Below are 27,891 nucleotides of genomic sequence, written 5' to 3'. Positions count from 1 at the left end.
ACCAAAACCAGATAGACACTACAAAAAAGAATTACTGGCCAATATCACTGAAGACCATAGATCCAAAATCCTCAATATGCTAACAGACCAAATCCAACAATAGATTAAAAAGAACTTGCCATCAAAACCAAGCAGGCTTTATTTCAAGGATGCAAGAGTGATTCAATATTTCAAGTCAATCACTGTGATACAACACATCAACCAGGGAAAGGATGATACATATATGATCATTTCAATCAATGCAGAAAAGACACTCGACAAATATAGCATCCATTCATGATAATAACTCAACAAAACAGGTTTAGATGAAATATCCCTCCATATAATAAAGGCCATATATGCAAACCCACAACTAATACTATATTTAATGGTGAAAGACTGGGAGAATTTCCCCTGTCAGGAACAAGAAAAGGATGTCTATTCTCACCACTTTTATTCACCATAGTGCTCAAAGTCCTAGCCATAGCAATCAGACAAGAAAAAAAAAAATAAAAGCCATCTAAATTGGTAAGGAGAAAGTTAGTCTCTATTTGCAGGTAATCCAATATTATATATAGAAAGCCTTAAAGACTATACCAAAAACTCCTAGAACTGATAAATGAAGTCATTAAAGTCCTAGAATACCAAATTAACATATAGAAATTTGTTGTATGTCTAAGCACTAATAAAGTAGCAGGAAAGTTAAGAAAACAATCCCATTTACAACTGCACCAAAAGGAGTAAAAAATACCTAGGAATAAGCTTAACCAAGGAGAAGGAAGAATATACTCTGAAAACTTTCAAACATTGATTAAAGTAGTTGAAGATGACACAAACAAAGGGAAAGATATTCCATGCTTGTGGTTTGGGAAAACAAATATTATTAAAATAGACATACTACCCAAAAGCAATCTATACATTTAATGCAATCCCTATCAAAATATCAAAAGCATTTTTTATAGAATTAGAACAAAAGCATCCTAAACTGTTGTATGGAACCACAAGAGAACTCAAATGACTTAAGCAATCTTGCAAAGAACAGCAAAGTGGAACATATTACAATCCCAGATTTCAAGATATACTACAAAGTTATAGTAATCACAACAGTATAGTACTGGCACAAAAACAGAGATGTAGACAAAAGGAACATATTAGAGAGCCCAGAAATAAACCCAGGCTTTTGTGGTCAACTAATCTACAGCAAAGGAGACTAGAATATACAATGGGGAAAAAGATTGTCTCTTTAACAAATGATGTTGGGAAAACTGGACAGCTACATGAAAAGGAGGGAAACTGGGTCACTTTCTTACACCATACACACAAATAAACTTGCAGTAGATTAAAGACGTAAATGTGAGACCTCAACCATAAAAGCTATAGAAGAAAATACAGGCAGTAATTTCTTTGCCCTCAACCATAGCAACATTTTCCAGGATATATCTCCTAAGGTAAGGGAAACAAAAGCAAAATTAAATTATTGGGATGATAACAGAATAAAAAGCTTTTGGAAAATGAAGGAAGCAAACAAACAAAAAGACAATCTGCTAACTGGGAGAGGTTATTTGCAAATGACATATCTGTTAAAGGATTATCCAAAATATGTAAAAACAAATACAACTCAACATTAAAAACCAAAAAAACATCCAATTTAAAAATGAGCAGATGAACAGACATTTCTCCAAAAAAGACCTACAGATGGCCAACAGACACAGGAAAATATCCTCAACATCAGACATTATTAGGGAAATGTAAATCAAAACTACAATGGGATATCTTCTCACATCTGTCAGAATTGCTAAAATCAACAACACAAGAAATGACAGTTGTTAGCGAGGGTGGGGAGAAAAAGGAACCCTGAACACGATCGGTGACAATACCATCTGGTACAGTTGCTGTGGAAAACAGATGGAAGTTCTTCAAAAAATTAAAAATAGAATTACCATATGAACCAGTAATTTCACAACTGTATTTGAAAAACATGAATTCCAATGATATATGCATTGCTATGTTCATTAAAGCATTATTCGCAGTAGCCAATTTATGAAAGCAGCCCAAGTGTTCATTGATAAATGGATGGCTAAAGAAGAGGTGGTATATATATACATACAATGGAATATTATCCAGACATAAAAAATGAAATTTTGCCATTTGCAACAACATATACAGATCTAGAGAATATAATGTTGAGTAAAATAAGTCAGAGAAAGACAAATACTGTATGAAATCATTCATTTGTGGATGTTAAGAAGCAAAACAAACAGATAAGGAAATAAAAAGACAAAAATCAGACTCTTAGATATAGAGAACTAATTGACGGTTACCATAGGAGAAGTAGGTGGGCATAGGTAAAATAGGTGAAGAGGATTAAAGAGTACATTTAAAATAATAAGCTCTGAGTAATGTATAAAATTGCTGAATCACTGTATTGTACACCTGAAACTATTAAACACTGCACGTTACTTATACTTATACTAGAATTTTTTTTAAAAGAAGTTGTTCCTGTAGCAGTTATTGATAAGATACAAGGATATCCACATCTCACCACACCATAACACAGCTGCAAACTTTCTTAGGTTCCTTAAGCTCTTGGTATCCATTTATCCTTTGCATGGCTCAAGAGCTTCAGCACCTTTATAGATTTGTAAGAACAGAAGCCCATTGGGATTGGTCTTCAAAGGAAAGAGAAGCATTTGAAGAAGCCAAGGTGGCTGTTACACAGATCCAAGACTTAAGCGTTCATGTACAGGGGCAGCCACTTGACTGGATGGAGTCAGTTACCCAGAAGGGTTTTGATGGAATTTATGGCAATGGCAAGGGCACAAATGCATACTGTAAGGCTTCTGGTCACTGTTATGGAAAGGAACTGAAGCATGATAATGCATTTTAGAACAACTGTGGGCTAATTACCATGCCTTACGGCAAGTAGAAGACATGACTAACAGGATCCCAGTGACCATTTGCACTCAGCATCCTATAGCAGCATGGCTAAAGGATACATTCCAAGAGCCCAAGTCAGATATTGCCCAAATCCAGACTGCAGCTAAATGGCATGCCTACTTGCAACAACACAGTACCTTGACAAATAGCCCTCTTAGTGTGGAGCCACACTCCATTCTTGGCCTGTTGACTCATGTCACCTCTGAAGGAAAGCCATTAACTGAGGTTGCAAAGCCACCACAGTTGCCATTCTTTACAGTTACCAATCCCTGATCATGCCTGTAGAGTCAGCAAGGGTCAGCAAGGTGTGACCTCTGCACCTGGACAGCTACTGCCATCCAACCCTCAACTGAAACTATCTAATGGACTCTGGTGCCAGACATAGAAGTCAATGGGCTGAACTGCAAACAACATAAGCACTTCATGAGCCCAATTCCATTGTTCTATGCACAGAATCTGGGAAATCTATAAGGGACCAACCATATGATTTCTTCAATGGAAGGCACAGGACTAGATGGTGACAGGGCACCCATGCTGGGGAATCAACATGTGGAACTCCAGTGCATACAAGGTATGAACACTACTGTTTACCATGTAGATGCACACACTGCACACACCCCACCTGGTAATCAACAGAACGATGAGTTGGGCCACATCTGCCTCCTAGAAGACTTGCCAAAAGAAGACAATGCCACCTAGCTATACAACATGGGAAATTGAGGACAACAGACCTTGTGGGCAGGTGTTAAGAACTGGGACTTACCACTGCATTACCAAGACACTGTAACCATCTACCGACAAAGCCCAACCTGTGCCCAGGAACAACCATGACCTTTGTCAAGAGACACAGACAGGTAGTGGGGAAGAAAACAGAGCACTCCATTCAGAGATAGCAGATTGACTGGTCCCCTGCCACTCTCTGATGGCTGACATTAGGCTTTGACATGCATGACACTTATTCAGGACTCCTGCAAGCCAACCCCACCAAGTATGCCACACAGAAGGCCACCATCTGTGGCCTGGAACAGCTGTGTGTTACATACAGGGTGCCCACTGATACTGACAGCAACCAAGGCTCCCATTTCACAGGACATAAAGTGCAAAGGGGGCCAAAGCTCAAGATGTCCATTGGCATCTTCATCTACCATGTAATCCCAGTACAGCTCAGTTGGCCTTTTGGAAACACCACCTGTCAACAGTTATACAGACATTAAATAAATATATACATTCCAATAGTGCCTATACTCTACTTGCTCAAGGACCCCTGATGTCACCCTTAGAATACAAGTAGACAGCATGCAGGAAGATGCTCTTTGCTGCATGTAGGGACACAAGATAACCTTTTACTGCCCTTGCCACAAGATCTATCTATAGCAGAACATGTAACTATGTAGTGCTGGAAATGACAAACAAGTGTACAGTGTTTTGGGTTTTCAGTCCTGTAGGATAGGGATAGAATAAGACCCCAACCACCCCCCCCATTTTTCTTCACCCCCCATCCACTGAAAACAAAGAAGCACATGCACCCCCCCAATAGGCCTCTCATGATGAAAGGGATACTATCATAACGGCCCTACAGAGAATTATTATAACCCCACTATCCTTTCCAAGTTTGTCCTGCCATGTAGCAGAAAAGGAGCTAACAATTTGGTACAGTCAGTTTGGAGCTAGACTGAGGCCAGGGGTGGGGTTATCCAGGAACACCCACCCCTCCTGATTCTATAGGTCAGTTGTCACTAGCCTTTTCTGGTGCCTACTCAGCATCTTACTTTTTGCCCTTAGATTCTGCACAGGAAACCCATTTACCTAATGGACCCTGACCACAACTTCTTATAGAAAAAGACCAACTACTGGGTGTGTAGTGAACTCCCCCTATCAGCGACCATGGGCCTCCTTTGACAAATTTAAGCTGCCCTCCAAAGCACTTGGGAATGCTTTTATACGTGGTATAACACTTTCTTTCCCCTACTTGGATGGACCCATATTCACTAGGTATCCAGGCTCCCTGCCCAGGAAGACACAAAGAGCAAAATTTTCCCCTTGATATGGGAACAGTTAAATAAGATTCTACGTATAGAATAGGTATGGGATGGCTTTTGGGATGATTAAATGGGATGATTAAATGGGTTTTTTGGGGTGATTAAATGCAACATTGGTTCAAATCATGGGAATAGTCCCATTTGCATAGAGAGGCACAACAGGACCACAGATGCTACAGGTCATAATGTAGGATGGATCCCCACACAACAATGCAGTTACACTTTACTCATCATTGCTGGTACCTGACTATGGAAACAAGCATCCACTCCTGTTGGTGCCTTCCCCTCTCTGTGGGGATGGCTTTGGGCATGTGGTACTCATGGCAGGCCCTACTTACCCTATAACTAGACTAAGTGCTGAATATGGGGTGCCCCTACCTGCCAGGCCACATACTCACCCACTTATAGGAGAAGCCTACCAACTGGGAGGTGGTCAGGGCCTGACATAGAACCAACAGAACATCTTGGTGGTTCCAACCCCTGTCCATTCTCTCCCCTTCTGTGGCTGACCACTGATGTAGAATGCAGGTATAAGCTTTAGCCAAACACATGACTACCACCTTTAATTCCACCCATAAGGCAGTCACCCTCCTCACTGGAGAGTTTCCAAATGAGACAAGCAGTTCTGCAAAATAGAATCGCCCCTGGCATGTGCTGTCATCAAGATGGACTGCTGCATGCATGTACCAGTCACTTCAAGAAACTTTAATTATGGGTCTCATTTTGGACTTAGTCAAGGGAATATGGGAAACCTGAGGTTTATTTAGGTACTCACTAGACTTAACTTTAAAGAGGCAGGTTTTGATAGTTTCAGGAGAGGAGGAATGGGGATACATTAGGAGGAAAATGCAAGTTCTATAGAGAGAATAGAGGAAAGTGACACCAGAGTTGGGGCCTGAGCACAAGGTGACTTCTACTGTCTGCAACCAAGGGGTGGGTGGCCCAGGGAATGGGGTGAGGCCTCAGAAGCCATTTTGACCCCTTTCAATTGCTTGTTTGCCTCAATTAATTTAGAGATATTATACACAAGTAATGAATCATTGAACACTACAACAAAAACTTATGATGTACTATATGTTGGCTAAGTGAATATAATGAAATTTTTTGAAAAATAAAGAAATAGTATTTCACAAAGAGGCAAAACAGAGTCCTGAAAACATCTGAAAGCCTCAAGGTACCATTTAAAGGAGGTATCTCATTCAGTTTTTTGTTTGTTTGTTTGTTTGTTTTGGAGCCATGACTTTCTTTTCTTTTTTTTTTTTAATTTTTTATTTTTTATAAACATATATTTTTATCCCCGGGGGTACAGGTCTGTGAATCGCCAGGTTTACACACTTCACAGCACTCACCAAAGCACATACCCTCCCCAATGTCTATAACCCCAGCCCCTTCTCTCAACCCCCCTCCCCCCAGCAACCCTCAGTTTGTTTTGTGAGATTAAGAGTCACTTATGGTTTGTCTCCCTCCCAATCTCATCTTGTTTCATTGAGGATTTCTTTCTTTTAAAAGGCCAATATGCCATCGTTTATGTATATAGGCCTCATTACTTTATCCATTCGCCTGTTGTTGGATGCTGAGTTTGTTTCCATACCTTGGCCACTGTGAATAATATGCAGTGAACATGAGGGTATGAATAGCTCCTGAAATAGTGATTTCATTTCCTTTGCATATGTACCCAGAAGTGGAACTGCTGGATCATATGGTGGCTCTATTTTTAATTTCTTGAGGAATCTCCATACTGTGTTTCACAGTGGCTGCACCAGTTTACAAGGATTCCCTTCTCTCCATATCTTGGCCAACACTTGTTATCTCTTTCTGATAATAGCATCCTGGCAGGTGTGAACTAGTATCTCATTGTGGTTTCAATTTGCATTTCTCTGATGATTGGTTATGTTGAGTATCTTTTCATGTACTTGTTGGCCATTTGTGTGTCTTCTTTGGGAAAATGTTTATTCAAGTTCTTAGGTACTGAGGGTTAGGTCTTCAACATATGAATTTGGGGTGGAGGGACACAATTCAGCTCATCACAAAGAAGATCTTAAAATTTTGGTTTAAGAATTTATATTTTTTTCCATCTGTAGTAGGGAGAGAGTAGAGGTTTTTGAGCAGGAAGCATATTATCTGAGTTGTTGTTTTTCAGCAAACTAGCCCTCTTTGGTTGATGTGTGGGATGTCCTGGCAGAACAGAAACCCAAGGGTGACCATTGTTTCATGGCAGGCAAGAGGTAGTAATAATCTGATTTAGGACAGTAGAAATAGAGATGCAAATAGGAGGAAATGGGGCAGGGGAGAAATTCAAAATAATAAGCAGGATCTGGTTTAACGCAGGAGTGAGGATAAGGGAGAGGTCAAAGGCCATCTTGAGGTTTCTGAGGCCAGAGGATGGAGTGGGTGGGGGCTGTGCTCACCGAGATGGAATAGAAAAGGAGAAGCAGATGGGGTGATGAGGGGGAGGGCAAGTGCAGTTTTGGGCCTGATGGTGATTTTGAGATGCGTGCATGACACCAGAAAGGAGCTGTTGCAAAAGCAGCTGATGTATCAGTACAGACCTTGGGCCTCACCAAGAGTCATATTTTCAAACTGAGGCAAACTTTTGAGTAGAAACTTTGTCATTGAGGTTTGTTCACTTTCCTCCTGTTATTGCCCCTAACTCCTGGGTCCCAGGCCCACATGGAGCCATGACTTTCTAACTTAATTTTGAGTAAAACAAGTTTGGGGATATTAAAATTTCTTATAAGGCCACTTAAGTTATAAATTATTTTTGGTCAGGTCAGTACACTTAGTGATAAATTACATGTGAAGGGACCATAGTTTGAAAATATAAAACCAACAGAGTGCCCATAGTGGTGAAGGAGGAAAAGAGGAGGCAGCCCTCAGAGCGTTTTGATGACCGGCATCCCATTTCTTAGAGGTTTTTCTTTAGAGCAAAGAGATAAACTCTTAAACAGCAGTGTCAGTAGGAGCAGCGTGGTTCTAGAAGGAATCCGGCCAAAAGCCAGCAAAGTTCCAGTAGTAAAATGTGGTTCCAAAAAGGAGTCAGACCAAAGGATAGCACAGTTCAGTAGGAGCAATCTGATCCCAAACAGGAGTCAGACTAAAGGCTTGTGTAATTCCAACAGGCACAGTTCCTCATGGAATGGTCCAGTCCCCAAAGGGGGTCAGACCAAAGGCCAACACAGTTCAAATGCACAGTTCCAACAGGGAGAGTCTGGTTCTGAAAAAGAGTTGGACCAAAGGCCAAATGAGTACTTTCAAATAAAAAAACACAAATACAAAACACAAGACCTTGAAACAGATCCTGAATAAAGTCTGAAGAGCTTGAACACAAAGTGTAAAGCTCAAAATCCAGGAGAAAACTTACCCTCAAACCCCAGGGTGGGCAAGAAAGCAGTGAGCACAATTGGCTCTGTGGGTACCAGCACCTCTTTGCTCACCAGCCTCAGAGCTGTTGGGGGTCTTCTCTGAATCCCATTTCTGATCACCAAGTAATGTTAACCTTAAAAATAGAACTGCCATCAGGGAAATACAAATCAAAACCACAATGAGATACCACCTCACACCAGTCACAATGGCTAAAATTAACAACTCAGGAAACAACAGATGTTAGCAAAGATGTGGAGAAAGGGAAAACCCTCTTATGCTGGTGGTGGGAATGGAAACTGGTGCAGCCACTCTGGAAAAGAGTATGGATGTTCCCCCAAAAGTTAAAAATACAACTACCCTACGACCCAATAATTGCACTATTAGGTATCTAACCAAAAGATGCAAATACAGTGATTCAAAGAAGCACATGCACCCCAATGATTATAGCAGCAATGTCCACAATAGCTAAACTATGGAAAGGGTCCACATATCCATCAACAGATGAATGGATAATGAAGATGTGGTGTATATATACAATGGAATAATATTCAGCCATCAAAAAGAATGAAATATTGCTATTGCAATGACGTGGATGGAACTAGAGGGTATTATGCTAGGCAAAATAAGTCAGAGAAAGGCAAATATAGGAGTTCACTCATATGTGGAATTTAAGAAACAAAACAGATGAACATAGGGGAAGGGAAGGAAAAATCAGATGAAAACAGAGGGGGTAACAAACCATAAGAAACTCACAACTCTAGGAAACAAACTCAGGGTTACTGGAGGGTTGGTGCGGGGCAATGGGGTAAGTGGGTGATGGTCATGAAGGAGGGCCCTTGATGGAATGAGCACTTGATGTTATACGCAACTGATGAATCACTGAACTCTACCTCTGAAACTAATAATACAGTGTATGTTAATTAAATTGAATTCAAATGTAAAAAATATTTTAAAAAATAAAAATAATAAAACTGCCAGTTATTTTACCAGCAAAAATGAGTTTATTCAGGAATTGGCTCTGTGGGTACTGGCACCTGTTTGTTTGCTCACCAGCCTCAGAGCTGTTGGGGGTCTTCCCTGGATCCCATTTTTTTTTTTTTTTTTTTGGATCCCATTTTTGATCACTAAGTAAAAATAAACTTAAATTTAAAAATATTTTAAAAGAAAAAATATAAAATTACCAGTTATTTTACCAGCAAAAATGGATTCATTTGGGAAGAGCAGAGAATTGCAATCCAGGACAAGCAAGCTATGGCAAAACCACAAAGGAGAGAAACACTCTTTTAAAGAGGAAAGGGGGAAGTTGGAAGGGGTTGTTATAAACTAAAAGTAAACAATAAACTGGTTGGTTGTAAACAGTAAAAGTAAGAGAATAAATTGGAGGGCTTAAGTATAGTGGTTCTTCATTGGTTGAGTTGTGACAATTTCTCTTGGCTGGGCTGTGTTAGTATTGATTTGCAGTCTCTTTCTGTTGGATGTGCAACTGACTGCAAGTGTTAGGGTATGAGAGCTCCCCTTGCCAAACTTCACAAATCTGTTTTAGTGAGATTTCCTTTATTAATTTTCACAATGTAAAAAATTTTTTTTTTTTAATTTTTTTATTTTTTTATAAACATATATTTTTATCCCCAGGGGTACAGGTCTGTAAATCACCAGGTTTACACCCTTCACAGCACTCACCAAAGCACATACCGTCCCCAATGTCCATAATACCACCCCCTTCTCCCTAACCTCCTCCCCCCAGCAACCCTCAGTTTGTTTTGTGAGATTAAGAGTCACTTATGGTTTGTCTCCCTCCCAATCCCATCTTGTTTCATTTATTCTTCTCCTACCCACTTAAGCCCCCATGTTGCATCACCACTTCCTCATATCAGGGAGATCATATGTATAGTTGTCTTTCTCTTGCTTGACTTATTTCGCTAAGCATGATACGCTCTAGTTCCATCCATGGGGCTTCAAGCTCTATTTGAAAGCTGTCTCATCAAGACAGCATGGTACTGGCACAACAGACACATAGATCAAGTGGAACAGAATAGAGAGCCCAGAAATAGACCCTCAAATCTATGGTCAACTAATCTTCGACAAAGCAGGAAAGAATGAGATTTCCACAAAAAAAAAGACAGCCTCTTCATCCAATAAAAAAATGTTATTTTTTTAAGGCAGCTGCCTTCTGCTCGGGTCATGGTCCCAGCGTCCTGGGATCGAGTCCCACATCGGGCTCCTTGCTCAGAGGGAAGCCTGCTTCTCCCTTTGCCTCTGCCTGCCATTCTGTCTGCCTGTGCTCGCTCTCTCCTCCTCTCTCTCTCTCTGATAAATAAATAAAATCTTTAAAAAAAAACTTTCAGTGAACTGCAGAATTGCAAATAGAAGAAACTTCCTTAACATGACAAGCACCATTTACAAAAAGCCATAGCCATTGCTACAGTTAATGGCAATCTTGATGGTGAAAGACTGACTTTTTTCTCCAGTGATTAGGAATTTAGGCTGTCAGTTCACACTTTCTTCTATTCAAAGTTGTATTGGAGGCCCTAGACAGTGCAATAAGGCAAAGAAAGGAAGTAACAGAAATAAAGATTAGAAAGAAAGAAATAACACTCCCCCTATTTGCCGATGATATGCTTGTTCTACCAAGAATATCCCAAGGAATCTGCATAAAAGTTAATGGAACTAAAATGTAAATTTAAAAAAGTTACCAAGTAAAGGCCAATATATAAAATTCAATTATATTTCTATAGATGAGCAATAAAACATTGAAAAATAGAAATGTAAGCAACTGTACCATTTATATTAGCACCAAAGCCCATGAAATACTTTGGTATAAATTAACAAAATATATGCAAGATGTGCATGCTGAAAATTATAAAACATGATGAAAGAAAAGAAAACATGGTCCAAATAAGAAATGTATCATGTTCATTATTAGAAATTTCAATATCGATGTTAATTTTCCACATACCAATTTATACATTCAACAAAATCTTTTTAAAAATCACAGCATTATTTTTTATAGATATTGACAACCTGATTGTAAAATTTGAATGGAAAGGCAGAGTAATGCCACTACGTGATTTGAGCATTTACTCTAAAGTTAAATAGGACAATGTGGTATTAAGGAAAGAACAGACACACAGAAGAGTAGAACAAAAGAGAGATCAGAAATAGACCCCTATAGATTTATATGGGCAACTGATTTCAACAAAAATGCAAAGGCAATTCTATGGACAAAAGAGAATCTTACAAGAAACCATAGTGGAGTTACTGGACATACATTTTCACAAAGAATGCTCTTCAACCTGTATCACACAACGTACACAAAAATTAACTCAAAATGGATCCATATAGCTAAATGTAAGACCTGAAACTGTGAAACTTCTAGAAGAAAGCAGAAAATATTTGTCACCTTGGATTATGAAAAGATTTCTTAGATTGAACACCAAAGCCCTACCATGAGAAAAAATTAGATTTCCTCAAAATTTAAAATTTCCACTGTGCAAAAGACACTATTAAAAAAACAAAAAGACAAACACAGATTGGGAGAAAATACTTGTAAAAGATTCATCTGATAAAAAAACTTGTAGAGGAAGATGTGGTCCATATACACTATGGAGTATTATGCCTCCATCAGAAAGGATGAATACCCAACTTTTGTAGCAACACGGACAGGACTGGAAGAGATTATGCTGAGTGAAATAAGTCAAGCAGAGAGAGTCAATTATCATACGGTTTCACTTATTTGTGGAGCATAACGAATATCATGGAGGACAAGGGGTGTTAGAGAGGAGAAGGGAGTTGGGGTAAATTGGAAGGGGAGGTGAATCATGAGAGACTATGGACTCTGAAAAACAATCTGAGGGGTTTGAATTGGCGGGTGGTTGAGAGGTTGGGGTACCAGGTGGTGGGTATTATAGAGGGCATGGATTGCATGAAGCACTGGGTGTGGTGAAAAAAATAATGAATACTGTTTTTCTGAAAATAAATAAATTGAAAAAATTAAAAAAAAACTTGTATTCAGCATATATCAAGATCTCTCAAAACTCAACAATAAGGGAAAAAATTTAAAAACAGGCAAGATGAGACTGATGGGGCACAATCAGGGTGGTATTACTTAAAAATAAAATCTAAAAAAGAAAAAGCATTTAAAAATTTACTCCAAATTCTGGAAAATATTAACAATATAACAACTTACAGAATAATAGCTATAGGAGACCAGAGGGAAAATTGATTAAAACTACCCAACTTTTGTTGGGTCCCACGTGCTCATAGAAAAAATCCACAAAATATATTCTGGGTACCAAAATATATCCAGAAGAAAAATGAGGAAGGAACACAACTAAGGAATAAGTAGCATTCTGAAACCCTCTGTTAAGAAAACTTTACTCTAAAATTATTATCTATTAAAAAATATTTTCACATTTTTAAACTAGAAGAACACTTATTTGTGAAACTTTAGAAATATTTTTTCCAAGCATGGTACTCATCTGCAAATTCAATTTGAGTCATTATTGTATACATCCCCTCTCAAACATTTTGATACCTTTTCAGATTTTCTCTTTGCCTCTGTACAAGATCTACCTTTACAAAAATAAGAGATCCACTGATGGCTCCCTTCCTCAAAACTTCAAACTGACTTACTCATTTGAATTGAGAAAGACACTGTCTTCAGTATCTTCATCATGGAACCTGGAGAGTCGTTCCATTATACTATCACCGCCAACAAATGCAAAAACATGTCATTAGAGATTTGCTACATGTAACAGCAATGTGATAATTTATTTAAACAAAAACAATTCCTTGAATCTAAAGGATATGGTAAACATGACTTAGCTCACTGGACGACCTAAATATTTAGAAAAAACTTTAGACTTGTTGTCCAGAAAACTCTGTATTCTCATGGGTATTTCCAAGATCAAATTTTGTGAATCTCTCTAGCGTTCTCTCCCCCACCTCCCTCCTTCTCTCTCTCCCTCCTCCCACCCTTCTCCCTTCTCTATTTTTTTCCTCCCCGCCCCCACACCCTCAGTCTATCTCCTATCTCGGTCTTTTGCCTGTCTTCCTCTGTGTCCCTCTTTCTTCGGCTCTCTCTCTATGTAGAGAGATCAATGTATATATAGCACTGACCCAAATAAATGACATCAGTAGTCTTTCATGCACCATCATTGAAAGTTGAAATATATTAAAGTGTAGTCAAATACTTCTGGTGTCACTTTATTCAGGTCAGTATGAAGAATTAAAACTGTACATGGAACCAAGTGACTTCAGAGACTTACTTTTTTTTTAGGTTGAAATTAGATACATTTGCTCTACAATATATAAACTGACTGAACTCTTAAAAATATGTCAATTAGTTATTTAGAACCTCAGTCCCTCTACCACCTTCTACTCTTCAAATATCATGGATATCTTTTCCCTGGATAGGATTTAAATAACTTTTGGAGACAAGGACTTCATAACTAATTAGATCTCAAAAACTTTAGTATCCCCCTTCCTCTCCCTTTACATATTTATATTTCACCTTTCGTTGGTGGCTACTTTTTTCAACACACTAAAATCAGAGCTATGGGATTAAAAATACACATAGGAAGACTCCATGTCTTTCTACAGTGATTTTTAAACACAAATTAGTTACAATTACTCTACAATTTATAATGTAGTTGACCCCAAAAAATTACATCTTCATCAGCTCACTGAAGCCTAGTATTATATAATTTTTCCTTGGAAATGAACGTTGTTTGTAATGAAAACCTTAGTTCTGTGGAAAAAATTAATAAATCAGGTTTATGTACACTTCTTTTAATTACCCATACCATTTTGTGATTAAATTTGCTTCAAATTCAGCTGAGTTTGCAGATACTCACCTTGCTTGCCCTTGTAATTTTCTGCCTTCTCAAGTCCCTAAACCACCTATTAACCCAACCTAGAAGCCTTTCCTGCACCTCAGAAAGGGTCAGGTAACTGCCAACCTGCCTTCAGTGCGATGGTAAGTTTAGGGCACCAGACTCACATGTTGACAGCACTCTGGGAGGTCAGAGATACATCCAGCGTCTGCTAGCTCCATTTTTTTTTTTTTTTTTCTGCTGAGGGGTCCTATGCTCCCTATCCACCACTAAGTCCTCTTTGCTCCAAATTCAATTCTGTCTTCTCTTGGCCCACATACTTAGGGAGTACATTGAATCTCATACTTGGGCAATCTGGTACTTTCCTAAGTGTTTTGGATGCTACTAAAGGTAACAGACTATTTCCTTTTATGATCTGTTCTTTTTCCCCCAGAAAAGATGCAAAAGAGAAAGAAAGTTACATACTGAAAGTTGCAAAGACTTTAGATAAAGTACCAAAGAAACTCATTGCCATGAATACTTTCCTTAATTCCACAAATCTCAGTATCTCCCTTCCTCTATCTCCATATGTTTATATCTCACCTTTCATCAAAGGGGCAACACAAATTAGCTTTTTCACCTGAATCTGGTCATTGCTAAAGAATTAAAAATGCATATTTTAAGACTTTTCATGCCTCTCTAGACTTGTTTATAGATGAAAATGATCTATACTATGCTACAATTTGCAGTCTAGTTGACCTAAAAGTTAACCTAACTGGTCATTTGAAACTTGGCATTTAATATCTCCCTACAAATAAGGCTTTCTATGCTTATAATTAGAATCCTAGTCCTGTGGGAAAAACCTTAATGAATCAAATTTGTGTACATTTCTTTACTCCTGAACCTTCTCCCTGCTCCAAAATAGCTTTTTCTGCTCTCTTGTTTCCATTATAGTAGAGCCTTACACATGGAGCATTAGGATAGTTTCCTAGGAGTTTTGGTGGCCACTAACTGAGGGGGAGAAAAAAGACAAGGAATAAGATGCATCCCTCTTATGGCCTGTTCCTCTTTTATTAAATTCCACTCAAACTGGATAGAAAGTTACAAATGGTGTCCAAGACTCTAAAGTTCATGGATCCTCCTGCAAATCAATCTCCCAAATCTCAATCTTTCTTCCCTGCCCCATACTTGTATTTACATGTGGATAGTTTTGTTCATATCTCACATTTCCTTGGAGATTCCATCAGAAGTTCCCGATGTAAATTCACTCATGGTAGTAGTACTAAGGGATGAAAAAGGGACACAGTCAGACTACATGATTTTCTAAATTAAATATTTTGGTTCAAATTTTAACATTACTCTCTAACTTGCAAAATAATTGACTCTTTACAAATTTACACATCAATCAGTTATATGAAACTTGATATGTCATTTCCCCCAGAAATGAGACTTTATACATTCATAATGAATACCTCATACTTGTAAAAAAAAAAAAAAAAAAAAAAAAAAAAAAAAACAACTAATGACTAAAAGTTTAAATATAGTTCTTTACTACTGGATCTGACCTAGTGTACAACATCCTCTCATGGTGGGACTTATTCATTTACCTCAGTGTAGATATACATTTCTATTGATTAACCTAAATACCTAAAGGCCCTCTAGTCCATCTGTGCTCTTTAGGAACTATGAATGTCTTTCCTAACCTTCAGATGGTATCTTAGACACCACAGGTCTTAGTCAATGATTTTATCCAATGTAATGATAGGTCCAGCCTTGGGGAACCAGTTGCACATGCTGGCAAACACAAACAGATCTGGTCTATTAGTTCAAATCTTTTCTGCTAAAGAATTCTCTTCATCCTGCCAACTCAAACCATTTACTGCTTATACTTTAATACTACCCTCCTTCCCAAAAAGATATTTTTCTTCCCTAACCCACTGAAGTACAGCAACAGAAAGAGTCAATTTTAGTTTCCTATCAGTTTCGCTGTTAGTATTAAGGGTGAAGCCTAGAAGAAAGAAATGATTGTATGACCTGTTCATCCTTTTTTACAGATCCCTTCAAAATAAAAGGAATATTATATATAGTGGCTTACCATAAGAAGATGATACAAAGAGTATCACAGGATCTCTGTATTCCTATGTGTGAGCCTGAGACCAAACATCCCAAATCTCAGTGTGTGTGTGTGTGTGTGTGTGTGTGTGTGTGTGTTTCTGTGTGTAGAGATACATATTTATGTATGTATTCAAAATAGCTCACATCACTTCAGAGAGTCCTTCGGTAGACGGGGCTGTCCATTCACTCTGGCCAGGACTAAAGGATTAAAAACAGACCCAGTAAGACATCACATGACTTCTAGACTTACTTTCTTAGTTGAACTTATAATCTACTGACACTTAGAAAGTTCACATGGAAATCAATTATTTGAAACCTAATATCTCGTTTGCCCTAGAAATGAAGACTTACATGTTTGTAATAAGTATTATGGACCTGCTAGGTCCATAAAATACAGATGACACAAGGATCAAGTACAGATCTCAACTACTGAGTCTAGCCAGTGTGGAACAGCCTATTATGGTGGAACGGATCTCAAGTTCACCCTCAATTTGCAGGTATACCTTATTTCCCATCTAATTTCCTGCTTCTCCAGGCCCTCCTTTCACCTCCCAAGCTTGCCTTCCCTGCCCTCAGATGGTGTCAAGAAACTGGCAGGTCTGGAACAGGGGCTCCCTCCACGTGACTGTGGCTTTGGGACAGTGGCTTCACATGGTGGCAAAGCTCTGGAGGGTGAAGGATCCAGGTTTCATTAGCTCCTTTCTTTATCCTGAGGGCTCCTCTGCCCCCTGCCTACTGCTACCTCCTCCTGTCTTTAATAGCATTCTGTCCCTTCTTCACCCAATCAACTAAGTCTCATACACAGGCATTCTGGAAATCTCTGAAAGGTTTTGCTTCATAGTCACCAGGCAGAAGAAGGATCCTCCTAGGACCTGTTCTTCTTTAACGCAACTGGAGCCAAAAAGGATACTACATTGAATGTAGTATTCATTGGTGCTACATTGAAAAGATTCAGAAAGAGTCAAAGACACTGTATTGTTGCAGATGTTCTTAAGAATAACCATGAGAGACTGTAGACTCTGAGAAACAAACTGAGGGTTTTGGAGGGGAGCGGGATGGGGGGATAGGTGAGACTGTTGCTGGGTATTAGGAGAGCACGTAATGCAAGGAACACTGGGTGTGGTGCATAAACAATGAATCTTGGAACACTGAAAAGAAACAAGATGAAATGGGGAAAAAAAAGAACATATTAGGAAACTTCATCTATTTCTTTTTTAATTTACATTCAATTTAATTAACATATACTGTATTTTTAGTTTCAGAGGAAGAATTCAGTGATTCATCAGTTGCATACAACACCCAGTCCTCATTACCTTGAGTGCCTTTCTTAATGCCCATCACCCAGTTACCCCATCCCCCACCGACCTCCCCTTCAGCTAACCAGTTTCTTCCTTATAGTTGAGAGTCTCCTATGGTTTGTCTCACTGTTTTCCTCTTTTCATTCCCTTCCTCCATGCTCATCTGTTTTGTTTCTTCAATTCCACATGAGTGAAATCAGATGGTATTTGTCCTTCTCTGACTGACTTATTTCACTGGGTAAAATATCCGTTAAGTTCCATCCACATCATGGCAAATGGCAGAATTTCATTCTTTTTTTTTTTTTTTTTTTTTTTAATTTTTTATTTTTATAAACATATATTTTTATCCCCAGGGGTACAGGTCTGTGAATCACCAGGTTTACACACTTCACAGCACTCACCAAATCACATACCCTCCCCAATGTCCATAATCCCACCCCCTTCTCCCAAACCCCCTCCCCCCGGCAACCCTCAGTTTGTTTTGTGAGATTAAGAGTCACTTATGGTTTGTCTCCCTCCCAATCCCATCTTGTTTCATTTATTCTTCTACCCACTTAAGCCTCCATGTTGCATCACCACTTCCTCATATCAGGGAGATCATATGATAGTTGTCTTTCTCTGCTTGACTTATTTCGCTAAGCATGATACGCTCTAGTTCCATCCATGTTGTCGCAAATGGCAAGATTTCATTTCTTTTGATGGCTGCCTAGTATTCCATTGTGTATATATACCACATCTTCTTGATCCATTCATCTGTTGATGGACATCTAGGTTCTTTCCATAGTTTGGCTATTGTGGACATTGCTGCTATAAACATTCGGGTGCATGTGTCCCTTTGGATCACTACATTTGTATCTTTAGGGTAAATACCCAATAGTGCAATTGCTGGGTCATAGGGCAGTTCTATTTTCAACATTTTGAGGAACCTCCATGCTGTTTTCCAGAGTGGCTGCACCAGCTTGCATTCCCACCAACAGTGTAGGAGGGTTCCCCTTTCTCCGCATCCTCGCCAGCATCTGTCATTTCCTGACTTGTTGATTTTAGCCATTCTGACTGGTGTGAGGTGATATCTCATTGTGGTTTTGATTTGTATTTCCCTGATGCCGAGTGATATGGAGCACTTTTTCATGTGTCTGTTGGCCATCTGGATGTCTTCTTTGCAGAAATGTCTGTTCATGTCTTCTGCCCATTTCTTGATTGGATTATTTGTTCTTTGGGTGTTGAGTTTGCTAAGTTCTTTATAGATTCTGGACACTAGTCCTTTATCTGATATGTCATTTTCAAATATCTTCTCCCATTCTGTCAGTTGTCTTTTGATTTTGTTAACTGTTTCCTTTGCTGTGCAAAAGCTTTTGATCTTGATGAAATCCCAGTAGTTCATTTTTTCCCTTGCTTCCCTTGCCTTTTGCGTTGTTCCTAGGAAGATGTTGCTGCGGCAGAGGTCGAAGAGGTTGCTGCCCGTGTTCTCAAGGATTTTGATGGATTCCTTTCGTACATTGAGGTCCTTCATCCATTTTGAGTCTATTTTTGTGTGTGGTGTAAGGAAATGGTCCAATTTCATTTTTCTGCATGTGGCTGTCCAATTTTCCCAGCACCATTTATTGAAAAGGCTGTCTTTTTTCCATTGGACATTCTTTCCTGCTTTGTCGAAGATTAGTTGACCATAGATTTGAGGGTCTATTTCTGGGTTCTCTATTCTGTTCCATTGATCTATGTGTCTGTTTTTGTGCCAGTACCATGCTGTCTTGATGACGACAGCTTTGTAATAGAGCTTGAAGTCCGGAATTGTGATGCCACCAACGTTGGCTTTCTTTTTCAATATCCCTTTGGCTATTCGAGGTCTTTTCTGGTTCCATATAAATTTTAGAATTATTTGTTCCATTTCTTTGAAAAAGATGGATGGTACTTTGATAGGAATTGCATTAAATGTGTAGATTGCTTTAGGTAGCATAGACATTTTCACAATATTTATTCTTCCAATCCAGGAGCATGGAACATTTTTCCATTTCTTTGTGTCTTCCTCAATTTCTTTCATGAGTACTTTATAGTTTTCTGAGTATAGATTCTGTGCCTCTTTGGTTAGGTTTATTCCTAGGTATCTTATGGTTTTGGATGCAATTGTAAATGGGATTGACTCCTTAATATCTCTTTCTTCTGTCTTGCTGTTGGTGTAGAGAAATGCAACTGATTTCTGTGCATTGATTTTATATCCTGACACTTTACTGAATTCCTGTATAAGTTCTAGCAGTTTTGGAGTGCAGTCTTTTGGGTTTTCCACATATAGTATCATATCATCTGCGAAGAGTGATAATTTGACTTCTTCTTTGCCGATTTGGATGCCTTTAATTTCCTTTTGTTGTCTGATTGCTGAGGCTAGGACCTCTAGTACGATGTTGAATAGCAGTGGTGATAATGGACATCCCTGCTGTGTTCCTGACCTTAGCGGAAAAGCTTTCAGTTTTTCTCCATTGAGAATGATATTTGCGGTGGGTTTTTCATAGATGGCTTTGATGATATTGAGGTATGTGCCCTCTATCCCTACACTTTGAAGAGTTTTTGATCAGGAAGGGATGTTGTACTTTGTCAAATGCTTTTTCAGCATCTATTGAGAGTATCATATGGTTCTTGTTCTTACTTTTATTGATGTGTTGTATCACATTGACTGATTTGCGGATGTTGAACCAACCTTGCAGCCCTGGAATAAATCCCACTTGGTCGTGGTGAATAATCTTTTTAATGTACTGTTGAATCCTATTGGCTAGTATTTTGTTGAGTATTTTCGCATCTGTGTTCATCAAGGATATCGGTCTATAGCTCTCTTTTTTGGTGGGATCCTTGTCTGGTTTTGGGATCAAGGTGATGCTGGCCTCATAAAATGAGTTTGGAAGTTTTCCTTCCATTTCTATTTTTTGGAACAGTTTCAGGAGAATAGGAATTAGTTCTTCTTTAAATGTTTTGGTAGAATTCCCCCGGGAAGCCGTCTGGCCCTGGGCTTTTGTTTGTTTGGAGATTTTTAATGACTGTTTCAATCTCCTTACTGGTTATGGGTCTGTTCAGGCTTTCTATTTCTTCCTGGCTCAGTTGTGGTAGTTTATATGTTTCTAGGAATGCATCCATTTCTTCCAGATTGTCAAATTTATTGCCGTAGAGTTGCTCATAGTATGTTCTTATAATAGTTTGTATTTCTTTGGTGTTAGTTGTGATCTCTCCTCTTTCATTCATGATTTTATTTATTTGGGTCCTTTCTCTTTTCTTTTTTGATAAGTCGGGCCAGGGGTTTATCAATTTTATTAATTCTTTCAAAGAACCAGCTCCTAGTTTCGTTGATTTGTTCTATTGTTTTTTTTGGTTTCTATTTCATTGATTTCTGCTCTGATCTTTATGATTTCTCTTCTCCTGCTGGGCTCAGGGTTTCTTTCTTGTTCTTTCTCCAGCTCCTTTAGGTGTAGGGTTAGGTTGTGTGTACCTGAGACCTTTCTTGTTTCTTGAGAAAGGCTTGTACCGCTATATATTTTCCTCTCAGGACTGCCTTTGTTGTGTCCCACAGATTTTGAACCGTTGTGTTTTCATTATCATTTGTTTCCATGATTTTTTTTTCAATTCTTCTTTAATTTCCCGGTTGACCCATTCATTCTTTAGAAGGATACTGTTTAGTCTCCATGTATTTGGGTTCTTTCCAAACTTCCTTTTGTGGTTGAGTTCTAGCTTTAGAGCATTGTGGTCTGAAAATATGCAGGGAATGATCCCAATCTTTTGATACCGGTTGAGTCCTGATTTAGGACCGAGGATGTGATCTATTCTGGAGAATGTTCCATGTGCACTAGAGAAGAATGTGTATTCTGTTGCTTTGGGATGAAAATATATTCTGAATATATCTGTGATGTCCATCTGGTCCAGTGTGTCATTTAAGGCCTTTATATCCTTGCTGATCTTTTGCTTGGATGACCTGTCCATTTCAGTGAGGGGAGTGTTAAAGTCCCCTACTATCATTGTATTATTGTTGATGTGTTTCTTTGATTTTGTTATTAATTGGTTTATATAGTTGGCTGCTCCCACATTGGGGGCATAGATATTTAAAAATTGTTAAATCTTCTTGTTGGACAGACCCTTTGAGTATGATATAGTGTCCTTCCTCATCTCTTATTATAGTCTTTGGCTTAAAATCTAATTGATCTGATATAAGGATTGCCACTCCTGCTTTCTTCTGATGTCCATTAGCATGGTAAATTCTTTTCCACCCCCTCACTTTAAATCTGGAGGTGTCTTCGGGCTTAAAATGTGTTTCTTGGAGGCAACATATAGATGGGTTTTGTTTTTTTTTATCCATTCTGATACCCTGTGTCTTTTGACAGGGGCATTTAGCCCATTCACATTCAGGGTAACTATTGAGAGATATGAATTTAGTGCCATTGTATTGCCTGTAAGGTGACTGTTACTGTATATGGTCTCTGTTCCTTTCTGATCTACCACTTGTAGGCTCTCTCTTTGCTTAGAGGACCCCTTTCAAGATTTCCTGTAGAGCTGGTTTGGTATTTGCAAATTCTTTCAGTTGTTGTTTGTCCTGGAAGCTTTTAATCTCTCCTTCTATTTTCAATGATAGCCTAGCTGGATATAGTATTCTTGGCTGCATGTTTTTCTCGTTTAGTGCTCTGAAAATATCATGCCAGCTCTTTCTGGCCTGCCAGGTCTCTGTGGATAAGTCAGCTGCCAATCTAATATTTTTACCATTGTATGTTACAGACTTCTTTTCCCGGGCTGCTTTCAGGATTTTCTCTTTGTCATTGAGACTTGTAAATTTTACTATTAGGTGACGGGGTGTGGGCCTATTCTTATTGATTTTGAGGGGCATTCTCTGAACCTCCTGAATTTTGATGCTCGTTCCCTTTGCCATATTGGGGAAATTCTCCCCAATAATTCTCTCCAGTATACCTTCTGCTCCCCTCTCACTTTCTTCTTCTTCTGGAATCCCAATTATTCTAATGTTGTTTCGTCTTATGGTGTCACTTATCTCTCGAATTCTCCCCTCGTGGTCCAGTAGCTGTTTGTCCCTCTTTTGATCAGCTTCTTTATTCTCTGTCATTTGGTCTTCTATATCACTAATTCTTTCTTCTGCCTCATTTATCCTAGCAGTGAGAGCCTCCATTTTTGATTGCACCTCATTAATAGCTTTTTTGATTTCAACTTGGTTAGATTTTAGTTCTTTTATTTCTCCAGAGAGGGCTTTTATATCTCTCGAGAGGGTTTCTCTAATATCTTCCATGCCTTTTTCGAGCCCGGCTAGAACCTTGAGAATTGTCATTCTGAACTCTAGATCTGACATATTACCGATGTCTGTATTGATTAGGTCCCTAGCCTTCGGTACTGCCTCTTGTTCTTTTTTTTGTGTTGAATTTTTACGTCTTGTCATTTTGTCCAGATAAGAGTAAATGAAGGGGCAAGTAAAATACTAAAAGGGTGGCAACAACCCCAGGAAAATATGCTTTAACCAAATTAGAAGAGATCCAAAATCGTGAGTGGGGAGAAAGGTGATAAAAAGAGGTTCAAAAAGGAAGAGAGAAAAAAGAAAAAAAAAAAAAAAAAAAAAAAAAAAGAAAAGATAAGAAAAGAATTTTAAAAAAAGAAAACACCTAAGAAAAATGTAAAAAAAAATATATATATATTAGATAAACTAGTAAAAAATCGTTAAAAAAGAAAAAGGTAACAGTTAAAAAAAAAAAAAATTTTACCCGAAGGCGAGAAAAAAAAAAAAAATGAAAAAGAAAAAATTAAATTAACTGCAAGACTAAAAAAAATCACAGGAAAAAAGCCATGAGTTCCGTGCTTGGCTTTCTCCTCCTCTGGAATTCTGCTGCTCTCCTTGGTATTGAAACCGCACTCCTTGGTAGGTGAACTTGGTCTCGGCTGGATTTCTTGTTGATCTTCTGGGGGAGGGGCCTGTTGTGTAGTGATTCTCAAGTGTCTTTGCCCCAGGCGGAATTACACCGCCCTTACCCGGGGCTGGGGTGAGTAATCCGCTCGGGTTTGCTTTCAGGAGCTTTTGTTCTCTGAGCGCTTTCCGTAGAGTTCCAGAGGACGGGAATACAAATGGCGGCCTCCTGGTCTCCGGCCCGGAGGAGCCGAGAGCCCAGGGCCCCACTCCTCAGTGCGCCCTCAGAGAACAGCGCCCAGTTACTCCCATCTGCCTGACCTCCGGCCGCGCTCCGAGCTCACCGAGCCTGCGACCGGTTCAAGGTAACACGGAGCTGCGAGATTACTGTCGGCTCTGTCTCTGTAGCCGGCTTTCCCGTCCCAATACCCGCAAGCTCTGCGACACTCAGACACCCCCGATCCTTCTGTGACCCTGCGGGACCTGAGGCCACGCTGACCCCGCGTGGGCTTCGCCCCGGTTTAGCCTCTGGAGCGATGTCCCTCAGCGGAACAGACTTTTAAAAGTCCTGATTTTGTGCGCGGTTGCTCTGCCGCTTGCCGGGAGCCGGCCCCTCCCCCCGGGGTCTATCTTCCCGTCGCTTTGGATTCACTTCTCCGCCGGTCCTACCTTTCAGAAAGTGGCTGATTTTCTGTTTCCAGAATTGCTGTTCTTCTTCTCTTCGATCTGCCGATGGATTTTCAGGTGTTTGCAATCTTTAGATAAGCTATCTAGCTGATCTCCGGCTAGCTGAAGCAGTCTCAGCTTGCTACTTCTCCGCCATCTTGACTCCTCCCCCCCAGAATTTCATTCTTTTTGATGGTTGAGTATATATACGCCACATCTTCTTTACTCACTCATCTGTTCATAGACGTCTCACGTCTTTCCATAGTTTGGCTATTGTGGACACATTGCTGCTAGGAACATAAGGGTGCATGTATCCCTTCATATCACTATGTTTGTATTCTTTGAATGAATATCTACTAGTGCAATTGCTGAGTTATAGGGTAGCTCTATGCTTTTTAACTTTCTGAGCAAACTCCCTACTCTTTTCCAGAGGGGCTGACCGGTTTGCATTATTCCACCAACAGCATTCGAGGGTTACCTTACTCTACCACCTGACCAACATCTGTTGTTCCCTGAGTTGTTAAATTGTAGCCTTTTCCACTGGTATGAAATGGTCAGTCCTTGTGGTTTTGATTTGCATTTCTCTGAGGCTGAGTGATGTTCAGCATTTTTTCCATGTGTCTATTGGCCATCTGTATGTCTTCTCTGGAAAAATGTCTGTTCATGGCTTCTGCCCATTTCTTGACATCATGTTTTGGGTTTTTGGGTGTTAAGTTGGTAAGTTCTTCATAGATTTTGGGTACTAGCCCTTTATCTGATAAGGTATTGGCAAGTATCTTCTCCGATTCTTTAGATTGCCCTTTAGCTTTTTTGATGGTTTCCTTTGTTGTACAAAAGCCTTTTATCTTGGTGAAGCCCCAACAGTTCTTTTATGCCTTTTTTTCCCTGCCCTTGGGATGTGTCTACCAAGAAGTTGCTGTGGCCAAGGTCAAAGAGGTTGCTGCCTCTCTTCTCCTCTAGGACTTTGATGAATTCCTGTTGCTTGTATATGTATCTTTGTGCGTCTGTGTTGATACAAGTATATAAGTACATATGTGCATATATGTCCATATAAATATATATTTATTTTATTCACTTATAGCTCACAATTTGCTGGTGATTTCTTCATCCGTGTCCAGTTTGAATTCAGTCACAGAAGTGCTAAAGGATTAGAGAGGCACATAGTCAGACACCACATGTCATGCCCTAATGACTTTTTCCCCCCATTTAAATAGCTGCAGCTGCCCTCTAAGTATGAACTGGTCAATCTTTAAAAATTCATGCATATCATCTAATTTAACCTGGTAGGTCACTTCTCATTAGAAATGAGGCTTTATTTAGAGGATAAGGACTATGTTTGGCCTACAGATAAACAATGTATCAATCTGTAAGATGTTCTATACTGTCACCCTAATCCCAGTGTGTAACAGCCTTTTCTGGTAGAATTTATTTCAAATTCAGCTGCAGTTGAGAGGTACAGATCTCTTTGACCCCAACTCATTTCATGACCCTCAATTCCATTCATTGCATGCTTACTCTTCATGCTTCCTGGTTGCCTTTCTTACCCCTCAGGCAGGGTTAGTGGCTAAAGACCCGAGGCAGAGGTTCCTTCCAGTTTGGTGGTAGGTTTAGAGCACCAGCCTCACATGGGGGGCCGAGCCCTGGAGGGTGAGGGACAAATCCAGGATCCATTAGCTGCATCCTTTCTGCTGACTCCTCCTTCCTCCAAATAAATTTTCCTCCTCCCGTTCCTACTCTAGTAGACTCTTATCCACAATCGTCAAGGGTGGACAAATATGAACAAACCCAGGAATCAAAAAGACTCTCTCTAGAGCCTGTTATTCCTTTTTCCACCTACCTTCAAAAGACATAGAATATTACATATAGTGCCTTACCAAGAGAAGACATTACAAAGAGTATCACAGGGTCTCTGTATTCCTATGTGTGAGCCTGAGACCAAACATCCCAAATCTCAGTGTGTGTGTGTATATTTGTGTGTGTAGAGATACTTATTTATGTATGTTTTCATCATAGCTCACATCACTTCGGAGAGTCCTTCAGTAGATGGGGTTGTCCGTTCACTGTGGACATGGCTAAAGGATTAAAAACAGACTCGGTAAGACATCACATGACTTCCAGACTTACTTACTTAGTTGAACTTATAAACTCACTGACACTTAGAAAGTTCACGTGCAAATCAATTATTTGAAATCTAATATCTCGTTTGGCCTAGAAATGAAGACTTATGTGTTTGTAATAAGTATTATGGACCTAGCAAAAACACAGATGACTCCAGGATCATGTAGAGATCTTAACTACAGAGCCTGGCCAGTGTGGAACAGCCTATTATGGTGGAACTGATCTCAAATTCACCCTCAATTTGCAGGTATACCTCCTTCTTTCCCATCTAATTTCCTGCTTCTCCAGTCCCTCCTTCACCGCCTTTCACCTCTCAAGCTTGCCTTCCCTGTCTTCCAACGGTGTCAAGAAACTGGCAGGTCTGGAACAGGAGTTCCTTCCACGTGACTGTGGCTTTGGGACAGTGGCTTCACATTGTGGCAAAGCTCTGGAGGGTGAAGGATCCAGGTTTCATTAACTCTTTTCTTTCTGTGAGGGCTCCTCTGACCCCTGCCTACTGCTACCTTCTCCTGTCTTTAATAGCATTCTGTCCCTTCTTCACCCAATCAACTAAGTCTCATACACAGTCATTCTGGAAATCTCTGAATGGTTTTGATTGGTAGTCACCAGTGGGAAGAAGGATCCTCCTAGTACATATTCTTCTTTAATGCAACTGGAGCCAAAAAGCATAAAGAGTTGCCTCTTGGTGCTACATCGAAAAGATTCAAAAAAAGTCAAACACACTGTATTGTTTCAGATGTTCTTAAGAATAACCATATGATTTTTTTTTTTTTTTTTTTTTTTTTAATGACTGTTTCGATCTCCTTACTGGTTATGGGTCTGTTCAGGCTTTCTATTTCTTCCTGGTTCAGTTGTGGTAGTTTATGTTTCTAGGAATGCATCCATTTCTTCCAGATTGTCAAATTTGTTGACGTAGAGTGCTCATAGTATGTTCTTTTAATAGTTTGTATTTCTTTGGAGTTAGTTGTGATCTCTCCTCTTTCATTCATGATTTTATTTATTTGGGTCCTTTCTCTTTTCTTTTTGATAAGTCGGGCCATGGGTTTATCAATTTTATTAATTCTTTCAAAGAACCAGCTCCTAGTTTCGATGATTTGTTCTATTGTTTTTTTGGTTTCTATTTCATTGATTTCTGCTCTGATCTTTATGATTTCTCTTCTCCTGCTGGGCTTAGGGTTTCTTTCTTGTTCTTTCTCCAGCTCCTTTAGGTGTAGGGTTAGGTTGTGTACCTGAGACTCCTCTTGTTTCTTGAGAAAGGCTTGTACCACTATATATTTTCCTCTCAGGACTGCCTTTTTTGTGTCACACAGGTTTTGAACCGTTGTATTTTCATTATCATTTGTTTCCATGATTTTTCTCAATTCTTCTTTAATTTCCCGGTTGACCCATTCATTCATTAGAAGGATGCTGTTTAGTCTCCATGTATTTGGGTTCTTTCCAAACTTCCTTTTGTGGTTGAGTTCTAGCTTTAGAGCATTGTGGTCTGAAATTGGGAAATGATCCCAATGTTTTGGTACTGGTTGAGTCCTGATTTAGGACCGAGGATGTGATCTATTCTGGAGAATGTCCCATGTGCACTAGAGAAGAATGTGTGTTCTGTTGCTTTGGGATGAAATGTTCTGAATATATCTGTGATGTCCAGGGCCAGATGGCTTCCTGGGGGAATTCTACCAAACATTTAAAGAAGAACTAATTCC

The 27,891-nt window shown here is 39.3% G+C and overlaps 1 protein-coding gene across 1 annotated transcript in view; it reads right to left on the bottom strand.

Annotated features, from left to right (window-relative positions):
• Window positions 1-16,704, bottom strand: part of LOC123394209 (phosphatidylinositol 3,4,5-trisphosphate 3-phosphatase TPTE2-like) — a gene marked incomplete at its 3' end in the record, with an annotated part of 30,307 nt that extends 13,603 nt beyond the window's left edge. The window contains exons 1-3 of the mRNA XM_045087973.1: window positions 16,391-16,704; window positions 15,357-15,413; window positions 12,951-13,019 (exon numbers count right to left, since the gene is read on the bottom strand). Coding sequence (XP_044943908.1) covers window positions 12,951-13,019; window positions 15,357-15,403 — 116 coding nt within the window. The remainder of the gene's footprint in view (window positions 1-12,950; window positions 13,020-15,356; window positions 15,414-16,390) is intronic.
• Window positions 16,705-27,891: the final 11,187 nt, after the last annotated feature.

Source organism: Mustela putorius, unplaced genomic scaffold (assembly GCF_011764305.1).
Source record: "Mustela putorius furo isolate JIRA1106 unplaced genomic scaffold, ASM1176430v1.1 tig00001975_pilon_pilon_pilon, whole genome shotgun sequence".
Classification (NCBI taxonomy): domain Eukaryota; kingdom Metazoa; phylum Chordata; class Mammalia; order Carnivora; family Mustelidae; genus Mustela; species Mustela putorius.
The sequence above is the reverse complement of the archived record's forward strand: the minus strand, read 5'-3'. Positions and strand labels throughout refer to the sequence as shown.